Below are 23,442 nucleotides of genomic sequence, written 5' to 3'. Positions count from 1 at the left end.
GAAGTATGCGGTTTTTGACTTGGTTGGGCAGAATCGGCGCGCGCGAAGGTTTGGTTGGTTGGAGGAGAGAGGAGAGGATGAAGTTGATTTTTTTTATTTCCTGGGTTTCGGTTTCAGTTGTTTGTTTCATTTGTATCCATTATCGTGAATTTGAGCAAGTAGTTTGATAAGTAGATTGCAGCACGTGATTATTGGGAAAAAATTGTATTGTCATCAATTTAGTTTGAATTTCCTTTTTCTAAGGTCTAACAATCAAATTTTATGAAGTTTGAAGTTTCTGATGTTGGATTGAATGAAACATTGCATTGAAATTTTATTTGATGAACCGTCTTCGGAAGTAGAATTATGAAAATGGGCATTAAAATTTTTTTCAATCGTCAGTCCGACGTGTGGTCATACACCAAATATAGATAGATATTTGTTACAATCATGTGGATCAAGTTGGAAATCCTACCCTACTTAAATTGATGTTGATGGACACTTGAATGGATCTTGTTCGACTTCTTCCACCCATTCTTCCCATTCCATTGCCCATTCGAATGGGTGTTGATTGTTAGACGTCGCTGTCATAGTTGAGCTTGAGACAATTGTGACATTGGCGGCAGTTTATGAGACCAGTGCAGAGAAACGGACCTTAGTTTTGGATGGTGTCGGTATTGCCTTCGTGTCGTTTGCATTTTGGGGTCGCCTTAATCTTGCAAAGATACTCTTCAACTTTTCCTCGGACAATTTTTCACCAACGACTGGATTTTGATTTGTGGTAGTCTCCATTTTGTTGTGTTTAGGTGTATGTATTTGGTTTTGCAGGTTTTTATATAGGTTGATAGTGTATCATTAAATGAGTTAGTTGGAAGTTGGAAGTTAGAAGATACATTGAATCGAATGCGTCTTAACGCCTGATCTGATACGAAAATACAGATATGAAAACAATTTCAAATGCAGATATGAAAATAATTTCAAATGCAGATAGTAATTTCATACAACAGAAGATAGTACTCCCAATAATAGTAATATCAGATGCCAGTATACAAAACTAATATCAAATTGGGTATAGTTAATATTACATGTCATACGAAACTAATTTCACATGTAGTACATGGCAACTAATATCAAATTTACTGAACAAAGTGTGTACTACTAGTAGTATCAGATGCAGTACATGGCAAAAATAAAACACAATCTTCGTAGTAATAGATGTGAGAGTTATTGGATACCACAAAATACACAGAATAATGGATCAAGTAGATGGTTTAAGTACATAGGGGGATACTGCAATCCTACCTAAATACATACCTAAATCATCATCAGTCTGCACATCCAAGGACAAAAACAAACAAAAAAGAGTGGCAACCCAAGTATTAAAGGGTAGACACACAGACTGTATGTGATTTACAACAAAAACCAAGTAAGTTAAGTTTAGAGATTTGCAATTCCATTCACAAAAAACACAGTTTCATATTGGAGGCCAATTCAATTTAATCAGCCGCCTTCCGACGACCACATCTTTGAGCTTTCCGAACATGGGTTGATGAGGAAGCAGCACGGCTCGGGCCAACAGTTGTCTCCGTTGGAGGGCGAGGCGGTCAGTCCCTATGCGCGTCAGGCTGTTGACTCCCATGACCACTTGCTTGACTGCGTTGGCTGTTAGGTCCTGAAGGGTCATTCTGACAAGTCCGCCTATTGTGCCCAATTTGTCCACACCGACCGCATGAGAGCACTGCAGTTCTTTGTAGCGATTCAACTCCATTCTCGTGTAGACGTACCTATCAGCAAATTTAAATTGCATGAATAGTGACTGACGAAAACAAGATTATTTGAAACATCTAATCTGAAAAAATGTGTGTTACCTGAGGCTGTTCTCTCCTCAGTTTTCTTGGACGGCCACGTTGCCTTTTGGTGTTTGGAGGTCCAGCTCAAAACCAACTTCTGAAGACCTTGACCAGTTTTACATACCATTGACAGGGTACAACACATGCTCATATAGTGCCGCCATGCTCTCCCTAGCGTAAAATGATGATACAAAATTGGTAAGATTGTGCTTGCACCTGAGTATGGATGCTGCTGCATGCACGCAAGGAAGCCCACTGATCTGCCAAAGCCTACACGTGCATGTCCTATTGACTACGTTCACCACATACTGACCAGCCGGGCCAGAGACCTGGTACTCATTTTCCCCATTCCACAGGGCTCTCCAAGAAGTAGAGTTGGATGCTGCCTTATCTAGGATCTCTTTTATGACAGGTGGTACGGGGTACTTGTAGTTCTTCACCCACTGACCTCTTATCTGGATGCGCTACAATTGTTTTGTTCGAATTTCCTCCAACAACGACAGAATAGGTTTTTCACGTGCCTCAACGATCTTAGCATTAAACATCTCACACATATTGTTCAGCTGCACAATAATTTGAACATTAGATGATGGTAATTCTTGATTCACTACCCAAAACAGTGTTGTATATTTAAAACATGTGTTATACACTTAAAACTTGTTAACCTGTGTATCACATTTTGCATGTGCAGAGAAGAACGCCTTAACCCATTTTTCTTTTGGTGCCGCACCCACCAAATGCTCATAGGCAGCCTAGTTGTACACCCGAAGTTCATCCAATTTCTGCTTGAACACCTCCACAGTCGTGCTTTCAGATATTTGCCACATCCTTTTCTTCAACTCTTTACCCGAGAACTGCTTCTTAAAGTTGTTGTACATATGCTGTACACAAAACCTGTGCTCACTCTGCGGATACTTTTCAGCAATTACCTTCGACAAACCCTGTCCATGTACATAATGATAGTTTTTAGCTAGCAAGTCATAATATGAAATTGAAAAATTTTCAATTGCAATACTTACCTTCTGCTGATCAGACATGAAAACATATCGAGGGCTGTTTTCTGATAGCTGCAAGTCCTCATCTAGATGCTCTAGGAACCATTGCCACTGCTGATAGCTTTCAGTCTCACAAACAGCCCAAGCTATAGGCCACCACCCATTGTTGTGATCGACCCCGATGGCAGTCAATATTTGTCCCTTATACGTCCCTCGCAAAAAACATGCGTCAAGGAAGATGATAGGTCGACAGAACCGTTTCCATCCAATCTTTAGTGGCCCTAGGCAAATATAAATACGGAGGAACCTCGGACTTGAGCTCGGTGTACGTCTATGATTCTCATAATGTATCTCAACAGTCGAGCCGGGATGCGTTCGAAGCAGCTCATTCTTGTAGTAAAAGAGCTTCTTGTATTGCTTGTCGATGCTCCCAAATATGCCTGCGAGGGCGTGCCCCTTAGCCTTGTATGCCTTCATCCGACTAAGTCTGGAACCAAACTGCTCATCTACACATTGTCTGATTGCAACCAATGGAATACCCGGATTTGCTTTAATCTTCTCAGTGAACTGTTTCCCCAACCACTTAGTTGTGATCCATTTATTTTCTTGAACCTCTGAACATATGTGAATATGCTCCCTGTTCAATGATTGCACCACGTAGTCTCCATTTTTTTCCTTATTATGTAGACAAACCAAGGGCATTCACCATCAGCCCCACGGCACACAATTCTCAATCTTGTATCATCATTAACTTTTATATGAACGGGCCTCTTCGACATCACGCCATACTGTTGGAGGACCTCCCTAAAGAAGTCTCGGGTGCCGAATATATCTCCAACGCTAAAATGTGGCAACTGATCAGTGAGTCTGAACGGCTGTTTCACCACAGGACCACGTGTATGCGCTTCATCGTCTGAATCAACATCTCTCATCTCGGCATGGGCTATGTCATGCACCATGTCAGCATCTTCAGCCATGAGCCGGGATTCATTATTGTGAGCATCAACCAAAGGAGAGAATATGCGGCGTTTAGTTGTCTTCGAGGTAGAATTGGCTGAGGCTGCAGCGGAAGATGCGGCCGCGGCTGCGACTCTCTCAGCCTCGCGTTGTTTAGTCATTTCTTCAAAATAATCCATAAACATTTGTTCATCCCGACACATACTAGCTAGAGAAATGAACTGATCCAAATCTTCGCAGTCATCATCACTATTGATATCAAAACCCTCGTTATGCAGAGGGCAGTCACCTACATCCACGTCGTCATCGTAGTCCTCCACCTGGCCGTGTTGCAAGTTTACGTTCACATCCACCTCCGGTGTAATTCTTGTTCCTCCAGCGTTCACATCACCAATATTTGAGGTTTCTCTTCCCTCGTTTTCCTATGTGGTCACTTCCTCAACCACATTTGAAAAGCTTGTTTCTGCTACCTTGTTCCCAACCTCAGCACCGGGTGTGTATTCTCCTATAAGGTGTATATCTTCAAGCTGAGTTACCCGCACAAGATAATCCTCAAACCCAGCAGCTGCTTCAACAAAGTCTGGCACAAAATGCCCTTGTGAGTGTGATCTATATGTTACGTAATCATCTAACCGATCCATAATTGGCCTGTAAACATCATCCTCTATCTGTGCATTACAAACATTTGCAACTGGAGGTGGTTCATCCGGTTGTTGACATACTTCAGTTGGCTGCAAAGTCAACCAAAATGCATTTGTTAATCATCTCATCCTCAAAACCAACACAAAAATAATACAAAACTAATATAAAAAATAATACAAATTCAATCACGGACAATAATAATACCTCATTATGTTGGGCAGCCTCAGATGTATTTTGACCTTTATCTCCAACCGATGGTCCAGCTTGATCTTGGAGTCCTCTCCCCCCAAATCCTGTCTCAACCTTCAACATGTAAAGCAACACTGTATTATCAAATTCTGTATGCTATACATGAAAACTACTACTAAAATGCTAGTCCTCCCAATCCAAGCAATTTAATTTCAAGGAAAGTACCTCATCAACATGAGACACATCAACAGCAACAGTAGATGCAATCTGAACTTCATCAGTTTGTTCATTATCACATGTTTTTTCAATGTCAAACTCTTCTCTAGCATCAACCTGACCCTGAGCTCCAACCTCATCTCCACCCTCACCTTGTAGTTCTCCCACACCAAACGCTCTGTCAACCTTCAACATGCATACCAACACAACAGAATATCAAAATCCATATGATATGCCACAAAAACTAATATCAACATTACCATAATGTTGTCAATTCTAATGACAGAGGAGGCAGTAACATCAGTAACATTACCTCATCAACATGAGACGCATGTACACCAGTTGCAGTTTGAACTTGAACTTCAGAACCTTGTTCAACTGATTTTGTAGGCTGCAAAGTCAACAATTTGTTAATCATATCCCTCCTCAAATACAAAACATAATATCAAAACCAATATGCATGCAAACTAATATCAAAACCAATATACATGCATAGCAGTAAGTGCAATAAGCATGCGGTTAACAACTATATACATGCATAGCAATAAGTAACTCCACATTTAATACCAGTTGTACATCAACAACATCATTTCCAGCATCAATTGGATGTCCAACAGTAACACCACCATCATCATCCTACAAAGTAATGTTCACATTTAGATATGGTAGTTATTTTAGTTATAAACCAACTATAGCACGAATTAGGATACCTGAACCACAACAAATTCATCCATCAGATTTTTGTGAACGATTTCATTTTCACTTTCTTTCGCCTTCCATCCTTCACGTGCTTTCACCAAGCTATCGACGAGATATTTTTCAAACTCGGGATCAGGTTCATACTAGCCTAACAGAGGTGTTTGTGGAATAGCCTTTGGAGGTGTTTGTGGAATAACCTTTGCCTTCTTCCTAACTGGTTTCGGTACCCCCAAATGGGGCTCCTCTATTTCTTCAATGACTACACTACTAGATGATTTTGTTTCCAAAATTTTTTTAAAGAACTCAATTTGGTCCTCCTGCTGTCGTGCCCGAGCATCCGCGGATGTAATCTCAAGCACGTAGACGTGAACGAGCCTCGATTTTGAGGTACTAGCAACCTTCATAAATCGAGAGACATCTTCTTCATCCATGAGCGGATCAGTAGGATGCCCAATTTGAGTACCCACGCATCTATCATTGAAATGAGGATGACAATAGTAAGACTCACATATAGCATGTCTTGGATACCCAACTCTGACCATCATACTTGCCAATTCGAACAGGTTAAACTGCAATATGCTCACGTAGTCAATGTAGTTTAACAATCCCGCAATGTAGTCTCCAGCGCGAAACACACCATGGTGGTGAAGGGCAATTGTAAAACAATCGGTCCTAGTCTCTGTGCAAAGTCACGCAAAACAACAAAATCCAAATTACAAATTTTTAGGATGCATAAATTCGATAAACGTTCACAGAACCCTAACCGACCGCAACATAACATAAGTACAAATTTTTCATTTTTCAACTACATAGCCGAACACTTTGAATTTTAAGGATGAAATACGTACCATATTCAAGCTCCGGGTGGAAGATGGAGATATCTTCACCACGAAGATTCCATCTCTCTTCATCAAGGTCTATTATCACCGGACGGCTTGGGCCAGCACTACCATTGTTCCTCGTATTTCGGCACGAGCTAGCACCGTCATTGTTCGTCGTCTTTCGACTAGAGCTAGCACCTTCATCGTTATTCTTCTTTCGACCCTTTTTTTTTGGCGGCATCATGATCGCTGATTCGTCCCCTTCGAAATTCTGGTCGCTGATACAACTTTGGTGGAATGGGAAACGGCGATTCGCTTGGTCACCAGTCACGACGGAGAGGAGTGAGACTGAGTTTATGCATATGTTAGCAAGTGGTGAGAGGAAAATGAGAGGGAAATTGGAGGGTAGGTGTGAGGGAGGGAAGAGAGATGAACAGTGGTAAAAAGTGGTGGGAAGATGGAAGGGTTTCTCGAAAGTCAGTCTAGTTTTCCTATCTCTCTCTCTACGTGTCAACACCCCATATGTGTATATATGACAGTACATGCAAATCCGGGTGAGTCTGGCAGTTTGAAAAAGTTCAAATTTTGAACTGCCCAATTCTGGGACGACATATGATATTACTTTAACACCCGTTATGATATTAGTTTTGTACTGCATCTGATATTAGTTTTTGAAACACTAATGTACTACGTCTGATATTTGTTTGTTGTACTACATCTAATTTGTTGTACTGCATCTGCTATTAGTTTGTTGTACTACATCTAATTTTGATATTATTTAGAGTTGATTTATACTAGTCATGTTATTATTTCAACAACTTTCATTTCGCCGTGGTTAATTAGCCAAATCTTCAAATCACAATTTTAATACCAGAAACTTCATACTTAACAATACATAAATCTTGTTAATCAAATTACATCAACTTAATCACTTCAAAACCCATTTCATACCCATCGAACAAAACCCATTTCGGCCATTAAACTATTCAAATCACAACAACTAAAACTTCAAACGTAGAAATGTTCATCCCCAAGATCACAAGCTGCAAATTAAAAGTCAAACTATGCACTTCAAATTAAAAGTCAAACTGCAAATTAAGTAACTTTTTCCCCAAAATCCAGCACTTCAAATTACCATTCTTCTTCGCAAAATGTTTCTTCATCAATACTTTCCCCAGAACATTGCAGTGGAGTACTTGTTCAATCCTACTTCATCAAACTGACCATAATGGCTACAAATGAAACCACCAACGAAAACCCAGCAACTAAGACAAGAATATAATCTTTCACTTTACTTCCACCTTCACACCACTTTGGATATACTTCAGAATGAACTTCGTCTTCTCCTTCAATTTCATCTTCTCCTCCAACTTCGTCTTCATGACCATTGTTTCCAACCAAGTAATTGCAGCCTTCAAAATCCACACGCTTCGGATGACACCACCGAAAATAATTGCAGCCTCCAACTGTGCCCTTTTTCTCGCATACGAAATACAACATTCCAAATGATGCCTTTCTTGCGTCGGCAACGATTTTGAGAGTCGCTCTGTGCCGGCACATACAATTTTCGTACTCATACCAGAGCCACTTACAACCATTCCCTCCTCCTCCTCCATCAGTCGAATTTTTAACGGACAACGAAGACATGAAGGCAAGCAAGCTCGACGTTGCAGAGGGAAGCAGGACCACGAAGAAGAAGAATCGCGTCTGGTTCAGACAAGAAGAAGAAGAAGAAGAAGAAGAAGAAGAAGAAGAAGAAGAAGAAGAAGAAATGAGACAGGGGAGAGAGAATATAGTCAATATTAAATAGAAGGTGTGAAGAGAGAGAGAGAGATGCAATTATGACACAACCTGCAAAATTAAATGAGCAAACAGTAGACGAAATTGAATTGTCCAAATTGCCCAAAGCCTGAAAAGGGCATTTTCGTCTCGAAACAGTGCAAAAGGACCGTTTTTGATATTAAGCCTTAGTCCAGGGACTGCTAGTGATATTTTTAAAGTCCAGAGATCATTTACGAGATAAACCCATAGTCCAGGGACCATTTTTTAAGTTCACTCTATTATGAAATCTCAGTTATAATGTACTAATATTAAATCCCATACATATCTATCATATTTATTAATATTATTCGTTATATGATACAATATTATTTTCCTGATATTTAATTTATATCTATATAAAATGTCATACACTCAGAGTGATATTTATATTTATAAGTTTTAAAAAAGTGATATTTTTCGAAACCGAAAAAAAAAAGTGATATTTACAGTGATTTCAGCGAGTTTGTTAGAAAGAACTAAATTAAATTCATTCACTTCCGATCCCAATTTCTCAGTTCAAATTTCTTCCCAAAATCAGAGTTTTGGCTTGATTCGTTGCTATGCGTTTCAGATATTTCCACACCACTGTCGTACGCTCGTGTTGGAACAGATCAACAACTAAAAATGCCAAAATCAACAATTTTACAGACTCAGACATGGTGAAATGCACGATTGCTATCAGAAACCATCTGCGCAATGGCCAATGTGATGCCGCGTTGCGTTTATTCAACTCCATGCCTCGCAAATGCGAGGTCGCCTACGGCACTATGATATCTGGCTGCTTTTCCAGTGGCAATGTTAAGCTGGCCCATCAACTGTTCGATGAAATGCCTGTGAAGAATTTGGTCACTCAGAATATAATGATCAAGGGTAACATAAGGAACAACAATCTCAATGCTGCCCGACAGATGTTTGATCAAATGCCTATCAAGAATGTTATCTCGTGGAATACAATTTTGTCCGGTTATATGAAAAATGGGTCAATGGATGAGGCGAAAAGAGTTTTTGATCGAATGCCAGTCAAAAATGTTGTCTCGTGGAACACGATAATATCTGGATGTGTGCAAAATGGGTCAATGGATGAGGCAAAAAGAGTTTTTGATCGAATTCCGGTCAAGGATGTTTTCTCGTGGACCACGATGATATCTGGATATGTACTGAATGGGTTATTGGATGAGGCTAGGAGAGTTTTCGATCAAATGCCAACCAAGAATGTTGTCTCATGGAACGCGATGTTGTCTGGGTATGTACAAAATGGGTTAATGGATGAGGCGAAAAGAATTTTTGATCGAATACCTGTCAAGGATATTGCCTCGTGGAATACAATGTTGTCTGGTTATGTGAAAAATGGGTCAATGGATGAGGCAAAAAGAGTTTTTGATCGAATACCTGTCAAGGATGTTGCCTCGTGGAATACAATGTTGTCTGGTTATATGAAAAATGGGTCAATGGATGAGGCAAAAAGAGTTTTTGATCAAATGCCAGTCAAAGATGTTGTCTCGTGGAACACGATAATATATGGATATGTGCAGAATGGGTTAATGGACGAGGCTATGAGAATTTTTTATCACATGCCAGTCAAGAATGTTGTCTCGTGGAGCACGATAATATCTGGATATGTGCAGAATGGGTTAATGGATGAGGCAAAAAGAGTTTTTGATCGAATGCCGGTCAAGAATGTTGTGTCGTGGAACACAATGATGTCTGGTTATGTGAAAAACGGGTTAATGGACGAGGCCAAGAGAGTTTTTGATCAAATGCCTATCAAGGATGAAATCTCGTGGTACACAATTTTGTTTGGATATGCACAGAATGGATTAATGGATGAGGGTAGGAAAGTTTTTGATCAAATACCACATAGAGATTGTATGGCGTGGTCCTCTATAATAGCTGGATGTAATCAAAATGGAAATAAGGAAGAAGCGTTGCTTATGTTTACTGTGGCGATGAATGATCGGGAAATGTTAAGTGCATCTGTATTTGCTATTGTTATAGGTGCGTGTGCGGATATAGTTGCTTTTGAGCTTGGTAAGCAAATTCACGGGCATGTTGTTAAGGGAGGATTCGCTAACTGCAATGTGGAAACCGCCCTTGTTTCCATGTATTGTAAGTGTGGAAGCATCAATGAGGCATATGAGATTTTCGAGAGAATTGAGGATAAGGATGTGATATCGTGGAATACACTCATCGTTGGTTATGCAAGACATGGCTTCGGCCAAGAAGTTCTCCTACATTTCGAGTCAATGAAACTATCGTCTATAAAACCTGATGACATTACCATGGTAAATTTTACTTGTATAGTTTTTTCATTTTCTAAATACTTGTGTTGATCGAGTACTCACTTGTTTTGATGTAGGTTGGCGTTTTAATGGCTTGTAGTCATTGTGGCTTCGTAGAAAAAGGAAAACATTACTTCTATTCCATGACCGAAGATCACGGCATAGTCGCAAATCTAGTGCATTATTCCTGTTTGATTGATCTTCTAGGTCGAGCTGGGCGCCTAGACGAAGCTCACGACATAATTAAAAGCATGCCTTTTGAGCCAAATGCGAAAATTTGGGGATCTCTCCTAGGTGCTAGCAAGACTCATGGAAATATAAAATTGGGTGAAAAGGCTGCTGAGATGCTGTTATTAATTGATCCATGGGACTCTTCAGTTTATGTTCTTCTTGCTAATTTGTATGTTGATTCAGGTAGATGGGAAGATGCCGAGAAGATTCGGTTAAAAATGAAAGATTCAGGTTTAAGAAAACCGATTGGATATAGCTGGGTTGAAGTGTCAAACAAGACTCACAAATTTTCTGTTGGAGACTTCACTCATCCTGAGAGTGAAAGCATATGCTCTTTCTTGGAAGAGTTGCATGTTAGGATCAAAGAAAACGGATATGTTTCGTTGACAAAATCAGTACTACATAATGTGGAAGATGAAGAAAAGCAGCATTCACTCAAATATCATAGCGAAAGGTTAGCTGTTGCATATGGGATTCTGAAGACACCAAGTGGAAGGCCTGTTCGTATTTTCAAGAACTTGCGCAGTTGTGAGGACTGCCACAGCGTGATGAAACTCATATCCAAGATCACGGGCAGATCGATCATCTTACGTGATAGTAATCGTTTTCATCACATTGAGGATGGTGTATGTAATTGTGGGGACTATTGGTGAAATTCTCACATGCTTTTTGTGATTTTTTGTTATAAGGGAAAACGTTGTCAATATCTTTCATCTTTTGATGATTGATTCATGTTGTCATTGAATTTGGTTTTAATCTACAGATGTTCTCATTAGGATTTTGGAATTGTTTACTAGGTTTTGCATCATGATTGTTTTGGTGATAATAAATGATCCCGAAGATCGACACTGTTCTGATACCACGTTGAACGGTGTATGTGGAATACATGGGCATGCTGTTTTATAGTATAAACTCAACCTAATGAAGTTACAATGGTAAATTTTAAATATATCGTTCTTTTGTTTTCTATCAATATTTAGTGTGTGATGGATCCTTGTTTTTTAATTGCCAAATTTGTTTTATTGTTATTTACATGAAATATTCACTTTGTTTTGATTTAGTTTGGTATTTTACAATGTAAAAGTTAAAACCCTAAATCATTGTCCATATCTACTACAAACCTCAAACTTTATGTTTTGCATATATCTGTCGTCTACTCTAATATGTTAATTGACCAACTGCCATATACTTAATTGACACCTCAACTTTGCTTTGATATAGACACGTATGTTTCGATTTTGGGGATCGCTGAAAATCGACAACTACAACAACAACAAAGTTCATGATATTTACGATTAAGTTTCAAATTCCTTGGAAAACGGATATGTTTCATTGACAAAATCAGTACCGCATAATGTGTGAAAATGTGTTTGGTATCGTCATGAAATTGAAATTGTGTTGTAATTGCAATTTTTATTTGAATTTGTAATATTATAATTCCTTATGCAATTATAGTCGACGAAGCTGCAAAAGTCACAGTCGAACTTGAAATTGTCATCTTAAGTGGCAATAACTTTTTTGCCATCTCTTGATAGCTTTCAATGACCAAAATTCAAAACTAAAGGTACCAGAAAACAAATAGCATAGAGAGTTTTTCAATGACCATTATGAAATTACCATTTTGCCCTCTTCCACTCTATTGAAGGTCCTGTGATGATCAATAAGTCACGGATTTGGTAGACGAATCTGCCCCATCTCCCGCCTGATTATACGGAGATCTCCAAGTATACTGAGAATTTTACGAGAAATCCGGTTTTGAGTCAGCACTCCAGGTTTCCATGCAGGTAAAACAATGGCACGGTCCGGATTTTCTCCACCGCGTTTATTCATAATGCCTTGAAATGTGCAGGATTTGATCATCACATCAGAAGGTGAATGGTGAAGAAGACCTATGTTCCTGATTTGGAGATCACCTTCTTACCTCAATGAACACATTTTGTTCAAGAACAGTCTGATCAAGTCAACAACATTCATATCATATTCATCAATAAGCATGCATCAATCCAGTAAAAGAATTTGTTTCTAACCATTGCAGGATGTAATAATTTGATGTTTTAATTCGTTTATGCGTTCCTCAATGAGGGAGCGTTGCGTATTATGTGTGCAATGTTGTGTTTGTGTGTGCTATGTATATGTATGTCTTGTGTGTGTGCATTGTGTTTTTGAGAGGTAATCAGTTTTATAACTAATTATAATTTCAAATATTTACTTTGATATAAAATTCAATTTCTAAATTGAGACGATTTGGAATTGAATTTCATTGCATCAAACGCGCTTGAAGGTGTTAATTATAAATCAATGGTGGTATGCAACAATATTTCATTCTTCAATATAGGAACTAATAAATTTGGAAAGACAAAGAAAGAGCACCTTATTGCCATTGCACACGACAGCATCGTTGATTGAGAATCGTATCCGTGGCTACGACTATCCGCCCCTCCCCTTCTGTCCCTTGGCTGTCGGAACATCCTTGGTGAGTAGCCGCGGAGAAATTGCCATGGACATGAGTTCTTGAAGTAGAAGCTTGCATGCATAAGGTATATTTATCTGTTAAAACAAACAACAAACAAACTTTTTAGTTAAAACATGAGTACAACCATGTCATTGTTGTTAGCAAATGAAACAAATTATTTTTTACATCGGTGTAAAGAGACAACTAACGGAAACCATTATATAGGTCTCATGAGATATTCGATTGTAGGCTGAAACTTTAACTGACCTCAACTGTTTTTTCTTTTTTGTCGAAAAAGGGAAAATGATTGACCTAGCAGTGTATAAAACATACAGAATGTATCGTATCGGTGTAAAGAGAGAACTGTATATTCTACCTGAACAATGTCCGTTTTGTTCTTGCATCCTCTGCACTCGAAGCTAAGTTTCTTCAAATTAGCAATGGCGATGAGCCCACACCTCTCGCACACGTGCACCTTATACGCGTCGCTCTGATCAAACAGCCTCTCCTTGAGGAAGTGCGCGGCTCCATGAGCAATCATGCAGTCACGCTCCATCTCCCCGAACCTCAAGCCGCCATCCCTAGACCTCCCCTCTGCCGGCTGCCTCGTGAGGATCTGCACCGGGCCCCTCCCCCTCGAGTGGATCTTGTCGTCCACCATGTGCTTCAGCCTTTGGTAGTAGGTCGGCCCGAGGAAGATCATCGCGTTCAACACACGCCCCGTGTGCCCATTGTACATCCTCTCAAAACCGCGCATCTGGTAACCACACTTGTGAAGAGCTTGGCTTATGTTGTCCACCTGAATGTTGCATATTGCATCAAAAGGGTTGTGGTCTTTTATAAGGAAATTTTTCCCACTGCCAATGTAGGGGGTGCTCGAGCCCCCCTATTTTATTTTTTTGTTATTATTATAAGGGGTGCTCGAGCACCCCTTATAATAAAACAAAAGTTATGTATAGCCTCATCTTACAATATTTTTCTGCGTCTGCCCCTGATTATAACCTAAACCCTAAATTATAACCAGAACATCCTTTATAATACTCACAGTGACATCGGTGAAGGGGGTGGCGTCGCCTTCCTTGCCCATGTGAGCCGCGACCTTACCCATGATGCACTCGATGAGCTGACCTATCGTCATACGGGATGGGATGGCATGAGGGTTCACAATTATGTCGGGAGTGATGCCTTCGATCGTCCATGGCATGTCTTCTTGTGTGAAGGTCATCCCGATCGTTCCCTTCTGGCCGTGTCTGCTGCTGAACTTGTCTCCGATCTGTGGAATTCGAACTGATCGCATCCGTATTTTCACAAACCTCAGTCCATCGGCGTTTGTCGTCAGCAAAACCTAATGAGATATGATGAGAGAGTGAGAGAGAATGCATATATTGCTAGTAGAAATGAGGAACAAAGATGTTACCTGATCAACAATTCCGGTTTCACTATGGCGTAGGCTAGTGCTGTGATCCTTGCTGGTGAATCTTGCTGATTTTCCTTGAGCTTCTTCTTGTGTAACTGGTGTTGTCTTGCCGATGATCACGTCATCGCCAGAGACTCTAGTTCCCTGATACGAGCATAAATTATGTGCGATTATGCCTCAAAAAAGTCATTGTTGTTCAAAATATGCGATGACGAGGAATTCGATTAAAATCAGTTGCCATATTAACGTGTATTTCGCTAGAAAAGATACGGAAGGAATAATTGCAAAGTTTACAAACTACTTAAGACATCTAGAATTTGACAATCGTTCGTGATTTATTTGGAAATTTACCCAAAAGAAAAACGTGTCATTTTGAATGAGGCTGAATGAGTAACACTTTAATTTCGTACTCGATATATTATAATTATAACAAAAACGTCATTTTCCATTGCACCGGAATATCAACATGTCACGCCAAAGTGTTGTCTCATTTGTTGAAGCGTGCCCGATTGCGTGAAGGGAAGACCAACTAAACCCAACGAGAGGTTCCATCTCAAAACCAACTAATGACACTAGGTATTTAAGTTGATCTCTTTATATTTCACATTTTCAACGATGAATTTCACATTTTCGACATGGGACAACTCACGTATGAATATCTAAAGCAAGTGATAGTCATACTCACAGGAGGTGCAAAACCATCATCATCTAGTTTGTCATAAGAACCATGCCTCATTCCCTGCAAAAACACCATTGCAACAATTGTTTTTCTTCAAGATGATGACTGATCATACCAAAATAAAAACTCAAATAAACTGAAAAACCAACTAACTAACCATGGTGTTGTCCCTATTCGGACGCCCGAAATCCTCCTTCACTAGCGTCCCCATCTTCTTCTCTTCGTCTCTACCGATATTTTAAAAAAAAATTAAATGCAGCAGAGACATTGTCCACGAAACAAAGAAAACGGAGAAGAAAACCATGCTTACCTATACGAACGGAAGAAAAGAGAACGAAAGAATCCCCGATCTATAGAGGACTGGTTCATGATCACAGAATCTTCCTGGTTATAGCCAGAGTAGCACGCGATGGAAACAATTGCATTCTTGTTCGAACATAAGGGGGGAGAGAGAGAGAGAGAAAGAGAAAAAGTAGATATACGTCATGATTACTTATATAAGAAACTGAATAAAAGATTAGAAAATTACACATTCTTATCTTACAATGCCTGCTGGGAGCTGCCTGAAGTGGAGATGCTCCATAGCACGCGTCGTTACAAGAGGCTTCTGCGGGTAGTAAAGGACGTAGGCCAGAGTATCCTGCACAAGCGCGCGAAAACACAAATCAAATATGCGGATTCAGAGTTGATCTTTTTTTACTTCACATTTTCGTATTTTGTTAATATCATAACTGCGACAACACATGTGGCTCGAGCATGGAGCTTACTCTCATACCATATTATATTTTTCGTGTTTAAGTTGATATCTTTGTAGTTCGCATATTTATGTAAAACAACTCATCTGTGAATATCTGAACGCGAAGATAAAAAGGAGTGGAAATGGTCTTACCATTCTTAGCTGGTAATTGGTGACATAGATTCCCATTGCTTGTTTCCCCATTGCAGACTGATAAGTGTTACGAGGCGACTGCCATTGAAGAAGAGACGATTGAGCTTGACTCGGAAAAAAAAACTAGAGCTAGGCAAGCAAACCTGGTTGTGGTCAGGAAATGGTATGATTGAAGCGCAGACGCCTAATATCAACGAAGGGTGGATCTCACAATGCGTATATGTTTCCGAATATGCATCATCTGGATTCCGTCTTGACCGTATAAGATCCTAGAATACTCATCAAACGTTCATATTTCATGCGTATAACTCTCGTTGATCATTTTTTTATCCAAGGCTACTTACATTCACGGTCATTGATATCATCGTCGTCTCCTCTTCTTCCGTGTCAACATACTCGATGAATCCTTTCCTAACGAGATCGTTCCATCCATACTCCTCAGGACTTTCCTGCTCGTGAAAGGTTGCAGTATCAGTCGAAACAGGTTCCCACATAACACATTTTTTTATCATGACAAAAAAAACACACTCTTTGCTGTAGGGCAAGAATGTCACTCTTCTTTATATGCAGCCTTTGCTTGTCGACGATGAACAAGGGACGGCTGCAGCGTCCGTAGTCTGTGTACAGACGAAGCTCCTTGAGGTGTATGTCTCGCACGATTCCAACCTCCGTGTTCACATCAACCTGCAACGAGTGAAATTTCCATCTCAAACTAGTTCATGGAAAAAACGAAGAAGAAACGAGAAATTGTAGAGCCGAAACCTGTCTCCTAAGCTGCCGGAGAGTCTTCACCAACAGCTCCGGGTTGCGGTGAATGCCAACCCAACAGCCATTCACAAATGTTTTTGTGGCCTGAGGAATCACTGCTGGTGATATTTCCTTCACCATGAAATAATGAAATTACGTCACACAATGATAATAACACAAACTAATGCAATTTTGACACTATACATGAATTTGCTCACCTCAAAATTCTCAGTACCCCATTCATCCAAAAACTCGAGAATCGGATTAGCTGCTGAGCCGACAGTTATGTAGACCATAAGTGCAAGGTTCTTGACAAGCCCACATGCCTAAATTCACACCATTTTCTCAACAAATCATGTCAATGAACTCACAACTACGCAAACGCTACTCAATCGTTAAATTTTTTTGCATTACTTGTCCTTCCGGTGTTTCCGCAGGGCACATCATACCCCAATGCGAGTTATGCAGCTGGCGCGGCTTCGCCAGTTTGCCTACACGAATCAATAAATACAGACCAAACTGAAGAACTCATCCCAACATACTAGCATATTTCACAACTGATGCGCGACATTGGAGTCTGTAATGTGTACTTACCCTCGCGGCCAATAGGCGAGTTCAGTCTTCGCAGATGGGAAAGTGTCGAGGCAAATGTCAAGCGATTGAGCACCTAGATATGCAAAAATCGACGTGGAAATCGGAATCAATATTCTTGTTCTGAAAAGAGAGAAAAAGATGAGAAGATTTATAGTACCTGAGAAACTCCTGCTCTAGTTCCAGCAGCATTTGCTTGCCCCCAATTGCCAGTTGCAAGAGAGTATTTAAGCCCACTTGTGACAGTTTTTGCTTTAATTGCAAATTGCAAGTTTACATCTTTCCCATTATCAACACTCTGGTCAAAAGAAGTTAAACCACTCAGAATGACTTGAAATTCGCACGTCAATTTATTTTTAATTAAACAAATTTATGAATTTTCGTTTAGAGTTTCACGGTAAGCTTGGTTTTAAGAATGAATTGAGATTTAAGAAAATTGAAGAGTAATGCAATTATCTAGAAGTTTCTAAGATTTTCATGTAGTAACAGAATTTAGATACTTATGTTCTTAATGATCTAGATTCCTATGTTCTTAATGAGAGATCTACAATTATAAATAGGACTCTTGTAAATCCATATCAAATGTTGTCACAGTAAACAAAATCTAATACTAAACTATAAGTCTTTTAATTAGCAAGAGATTATCCCAAAAACTATTTCTTCAAACTTTTCTATCAGTTCAGTCATTCTTACATAGCTTCGTCATTATTATTCTTTCAAAATAAAAAAAAAAAAAAAAAATACCTTTTGAACGTAGGATCGAACGTCCCTCGTGAGCTTTCTAAACAGCTGCATCAAACAACAAAAAAGAGAAGATTTGGAGATTAAAGCAACTTTTTTTGAGTTTAAGTCCAAAGTTGTGAGGGAGATTATTTGGACAGGAACCATACCATCCGAAACAGACCGCCTAGTAGAGAGCCAGCGAGGTCGAGCCTCTTATTGGCATAATGATCACGATCATCTTCTGCCCTTCGTCCAAGTGCACAAAGCAATAGTCTATGAACAACATATCTGCAAGAAACCAAAACTATTCAATTCCATGCAGCTCGAAGCTTTCCCTATCCTGCGATCGCATTCATATTTCGTACGTATCAAATGCGGAATATTTCAAGAGACAACACTAACCCGAAATAGTAAGCTTTCTTGTGCTCATGTCCATCTCCGATTCCAACGTGTGGAAGCATCTCCCTTTGGAGAATTTCTCTAGCATACCTTTTCAAGAAACAAGGCTAATAACAAATAGTAGTAAAGTTTATGCATAAAACAAAATTTGATTTGATGCAATCATACTTAATTCTCTTCTCTTTTGTAACACCAACGGTGGATCCTCTCTTTCCGATATAATCAAGCGCAACCTACAAAAAAAACGCGCTTCAACGTTACAAATGAATTTGTGAAGGGACTTATGCCTATTTTTTCGATTTTTCTCTTTTATAGAGTTTTCAAATGCATAAGCTCTGTCAATGATCTGAATCACTTAAAAACATATTCTCGAATAAATTTAAGAAAACAACATTTTTCTGCGTCCGCCCCTGACCATACCCCATACCTGTTGATTTTGAATCACAAATGCCTCTTCCAATGATGGCCTAAGGAGCTCCATCATTTGTGGATCATTGAAGTCATAGCATATATGTTCCAAAATCTCTTTATCCGAAATATATCCCAAAGCTCGAAAAACAATGATTATCGGAATTTCAGTCCGGATGTATGGAAGCGTAGCTCGTATGTACTGCCCGGACGACCCCTGCATATCCCGAAACCAAGTGCAAATAACAAGATTCAAGAAATGATAATTTGCACGGAAACGATATCTATGATGTTCGGTTTGAGTTGATACCCCTTTCGCACCGGGTCTAGAGAGCATCCTCACAAACATCCCGCTAGGCGCCTTGCTCTGCGCCTCGGCTATGGACCTAACCTCCGCCACGTATGCGTACTTGTTCGGCTGGCGCTTCTTGAACACGTACACGTGGTTCGTGCTCATCTTCTCCTGCGCGATGAGGACCTTCTCGCTTCCGTTGATGATGAAATACCCACCTTGATCGTAAGGGCACTCCCCCATCTCCATCAAGTCCTTCTCCGAGAGATTGAACAAACTGCAGTAGCTCGAACGCAGCATTATCGGCACCTTCAAACACATACATGTCAGCTACAGCGCGCTGACTTAACCCAAAACCATAGTCAAAGGTAAAAAGGTTGACTCTCAGTTATACGTTATTCCACACTTTCATGTGGAACTGATGTGGAATTCGTATCGAAAAATATCAAGCACCTTCCCAATAAATATCTTGGCGAACTCCTGCGTCTCTATCACCTCCTCACAGTCGTACCCTTTTCGTATCACTCGTTTCGTGACATCAACATAGAGCGGAGACGAATACGTCAAGTTCCTCAGCCTTGCCGCTTTCGGATAGAGAGTGTTGGTCTCTCCGTCCGACTCTGTCATCATCGGTTTGCTTAGATATATCTGGCCGAAGCTAATCCTGTAGATTGTCTAAAAAAAAGTAAGCGTAAACAATTATTCCCTCCGTCCCAATAAAAATGACTAATTCTTATAGATCCATCCCCCCGCGGAACTGGGCATGATAATTTTTTATCATTCGGCTCGAGCAAGACTCAAAAGAACAAAAAAATAAGAGCCCGGCTAGGTACTGACCATGCCGGGTCGTGAGAATAAGAAGGACCTTTCGAACCAGAACAATACATTTTTGTTACCCCGAGACATACTGGCGGCTTCCGATCAATTAATTGGACTTAAATTTGGAATGGGTACACTTGACGATATGAACCATTTGAAAAATAACCGCATTCATAGTACTTATCCATGCATAATATCATCAAAAATGTAATACTCCCTCCGTCCCATTTAAGATGACACGTTTTCCTTTTTTAGTTTGTCCCAATCAAGATGACACATTTCCTTTTTTGGAAACTTTATCTCTCCAATTAATACACTCAACCACTTTTTCTCACCCCTATTAAAATATTCAACTTTCTTTCTCTCTTTATTTTAATATTTTCACCCATCTTTTCTCTCTTCAATTAAACACATTAACCAATTACTCCTAAAACCCCGGGCCGGCTAAAGAATGTGTCATCTTAGCCGGGACGAAGGGAGTACAAATTAAATTTTCTAAGTGGTACATTGTAAAATTACAATTTTACCCCTTACTAAAGTGAAAAAAAAAAACTCTTTTCATTAGTTTATCTAAAAAATTAAATTATGTTCTGAATCCGCCACCGATCAAAATCAAATATTAAACGCATGATGCAACATAGAGTGGCATGCAAATGATCAATCAAACCTCGGCGAATTCGGAGCTCCGGGCGGGGTTGTGCTGGGATTCGGGCCGGATCTCGATGTGCGCGGACTCGTCGACGATCTCCTGCATGGTGTTCTGTATGAACTCGTCGAACGAGTCCAATTGCTGCCTCACCAAGCCCTTCTCCTCGAAATACGAGCTGATCACCGTCCACGTGTCCTCCTGCGATATCTCCTCCGCCTCCTCGTCCGCCACCACGTTAACGTACGCCTCCTCGCCGCCGTACTGGTACTCGACACCACCTCCGCCGTACATTTTTTATTAAAGAATTTACTTTGGGATTTTGGTTTTGGGATTTTAGTGATTTTGGAAATCGTAACAGAATTTGAGGCAGAGATGGCGAAATGTTGGCTTGAATTTTTATTAGTGAGGACTATATTTGAGATTTTTAGCTTGCATGAAAATAAAGTAAAAACTATTTTTACTATTTTTTTTAGGGTGAATATGTTCCTAATCCTATTTGTGATATGTGACCCTTTATATTTTAAATTACTCCTTCCATTGTTACCGAAAAAATGATTTATAATTTTCTCAAGAAATACCGAATACGTTCCGACCAAATTCTGATCAGCGGACGATAAGAATATTGAGTACCGTGCAAAATGTGACGAAAATGTTGAAAAATTAAGGTCATAGCGAACGCTTTCCGAGCACTCTGAAATTTAATTGGTAATTTTGGTGTTAAAAATACATGAGAAGCCTCTTTAAGCACTTAGGTGCTCCAAATTGTTTTTTTTAACTATATTTCTAAAGTTTTAGAATTTTTCTGAGTGTTTGGCATTTGAAATTATTATTATATTTTTATTTAATTGAGTTGAATTTTTCGAACATTTTTTTTTCCATTTTTCCAAGAATTGGCTGTCTTTGGGGCAAACTCTTATACGTTATCGACTTTACTTTCTCTCCATCTATAAAAATAGACTTTGATGGAATGTAACATTTTTAATAAGTGGTTCGTCCACTGTAAATATATATAAAAAAATAAAAAATAAAAACTATTACTACTAATTTAAGGATAGTGTTTTTAATGATTAATAAATATAATATGAATAGAAAAAGTGAATTTAAGGATAGTATTAATATTGATTAATAAATGCAATATGAATATAGAAAGTGACAGTAGTATGTGGTTAATATTTAAACACATTTTGCTATTTTGACTCATTAACACTTAATTATGATTAATAACTTTTGAATCTACTACCCAATTTTTAAAATTTGCATACCATATACACTAATTCAACAAATTCAAGTGTAAACCCCCGACAAGCTCACAAAGAGATGAACATTTTGATAAATGAGTCTAACATACTCCCTCCGTCCCCGATTAAATGTCACAGTAATAAAAATGAAAAGAGTGACAATTAATCAGAAACGGAGGGAGTATTTGTTAACGCTAACAAAATTTATTAAATACGTTATTGACTTTACTTTCTCTCCGTCTATAAAAAATTAAAAATAGACTTATGGAATGTAACATTTTTAATAAAAGTGGTTCGTCCACTGTAAATAGAAAAAAAAAAAAAAAAAAAAAAAAAAAAAAAAAAAAAAAACTATTACTACTAATTTAAGGATAGTGTTATTAATGATTAATAAATATAATATGAATAAAAGAAAGTGAATTTAAAGATAGCATCAATATTGATTAATAAATGCAATATGAATATAGAAAGTGACAGTAGTATGTGGTTAGAATTTAAACACATTTTGCTATTTTGACTCATTAACATTTAATTATGATTAATAACTTTTGAATCTACTATCCAATTTTGTAAATTTGCATACCATATACACTAATTCAACAAATTCAAAGTGTAAACCCCCGACAAACTCACAAAGAGATGAACATTATGATAAATGAGTCTGACATACTCCCTCCATCCCCGATTAAATGCCACAGAATTTAATAAAAATGAAAAAAAAAAAAAAGACAATTAATTGGGAACGGAGGGAGTATTTGTTAACGCTAACAAGATTTATTCTCTCCCCCACCCCTATAAAAGTAGTTTCATACGTGGACATCATAGATTTTAATAAAAAATTTTAGAAAAATAGACAAAAGGTGGTCAAATATAAAGTTTTTTATTTTTAGAAATATTACTATTTTTTAATATATAAATATATAAATATGATAAAATGAGACTATTAACATATTCCAAATTCACATTATATACTCAAATAACAACATTCATATCATAAGGAGTACTCCCTCCGTCGGTCATTAGGAGTCATGGTTATACATTTTCATAAAAAATGAAATAAAAATATTATAAAATAAAACACTAAAAAACACAAGTAAAAACACATTTAAAAGAATAAAGCAAATAATAACCTAAATAAGTCCCACGTTCCATTTTCACATACTCCAATTATTACTCACTCAAACATTTCTTACAATCCGCACCCAACTCAACCGGGACTTGTAATGCCGGACGGAGGGAGTATTAAAAACGTAGGTGTATATCTCAAGCAGTTTGTTTATTTTAGGAAAAATAAATTACTCTACAAAAATTTAATCACAATTTGGAGGGAAAATCCCCTCTCAAAAATAATTTGGTTTTGGCGCCGTTACAGAAAGCCGCTCCAATTCCATCAATGGCGCCAATTTTCCCGCCACAAATCCCCAAACCTCTCCCTACAAAAAGTCGCGCCTCTTCTTCCC

General features: G+C 38.8%; 2 protein-coding genes across 2 annotated transcripts; one reads left to right on the top strand and one right to left on the bottom strand.

Moving 5' to 3' along the window:
- The first annotated feature begins 8,617 nt into the window (after positions 1 to 8,617).
- LOC125197536 (uncharacterized) lies at positions 8,618 to 11,388 on the top strand. The gene is made up of 2 exons (XM_089057732.1): positions 8,618 to 10,451; positions 10,526 to 11,388. Exons 1-2 carry the CDS (start codon positions 8,730 to 8,732, stop codon positions 11,330 to 11,332), a joined length of 2,529 nt encoding a protein of 842 aa, XP_088913858.1. The 5' UTR covers positions 8,618 to 8,729; the 3' UTR covers positions 11,333 to 11,388.
- A 1,667-nt stretch (positions 11,389 to 13,055) lies between these two features.
- Positions 13,056 to 21,035, bottom strand: LOC125196491 (DNA-directed RNA polymerase II subunit RPB2-like). The gene is made up of 25 exons (XM_089057337.1): positions 20,763 to 21,035; positions 19,730 to 19,951; positions 19,295 to 19,585; positions 19,004 to 19,201; positions 18,745 to 18,809; positions 18,580 to 18,666; positions 18,345 to 18,465; positions 18,199 to 18,243; positions 17,615 to 17,752; positions 17,458 to 17,530; positions 17,278 to 17,354; positions 17,082 to 17,189; positions 16,879 to 16,995; positions 16,645 to 16,800; positions 16,461 to 16,565; positions 16,260 to 16,385; positions 16,117 to 16,194; positions 15,772 to 15,867; positions 15,538 to 15,653; positions 15,385 to 15,454; positions 15,234 to 15,287; positions 14,549 to 14,692; positions 14,177 to 14,476; positions 13,508 to 13,930; positions 13,056 to 13,226 (listed from the first exon to the last, which is right to left on the bottom strand). Exons 1-25 carry the CDS (start codon positions 21,033 to 21,035, stop codon positions 13,107 to 13,109), a joined length of 3,603 nt encoding a protein of 1,200 aa, XP_088913463.1. The 3' UTR covers positions 13,056 to 13,106.
- Positions 21,036 to 23,442: the final 2,407 nt, after the last annotated feature.

Source organism: Salvia hispanica, chromosome 4 (genome assembly GCF_029641045.1).
Source record: "Salvia hispanica isolate PSC_SH4W2 chromosome 4, Shi_PSC_v1, whole genome shotgun sequence".
In the NCBI taxonomy this organism is placed as follows: Eukaryota; Viridiplantae; Streptophyta; class Magnoliopsida; order Lamiales; family Lamiaceae; genus Salvia; species Salvia hispanica.
Note: the sequence above shows the minus strand (reverse complement) of the source record. Positions and strands in the feature narration are given on the sequence as shown.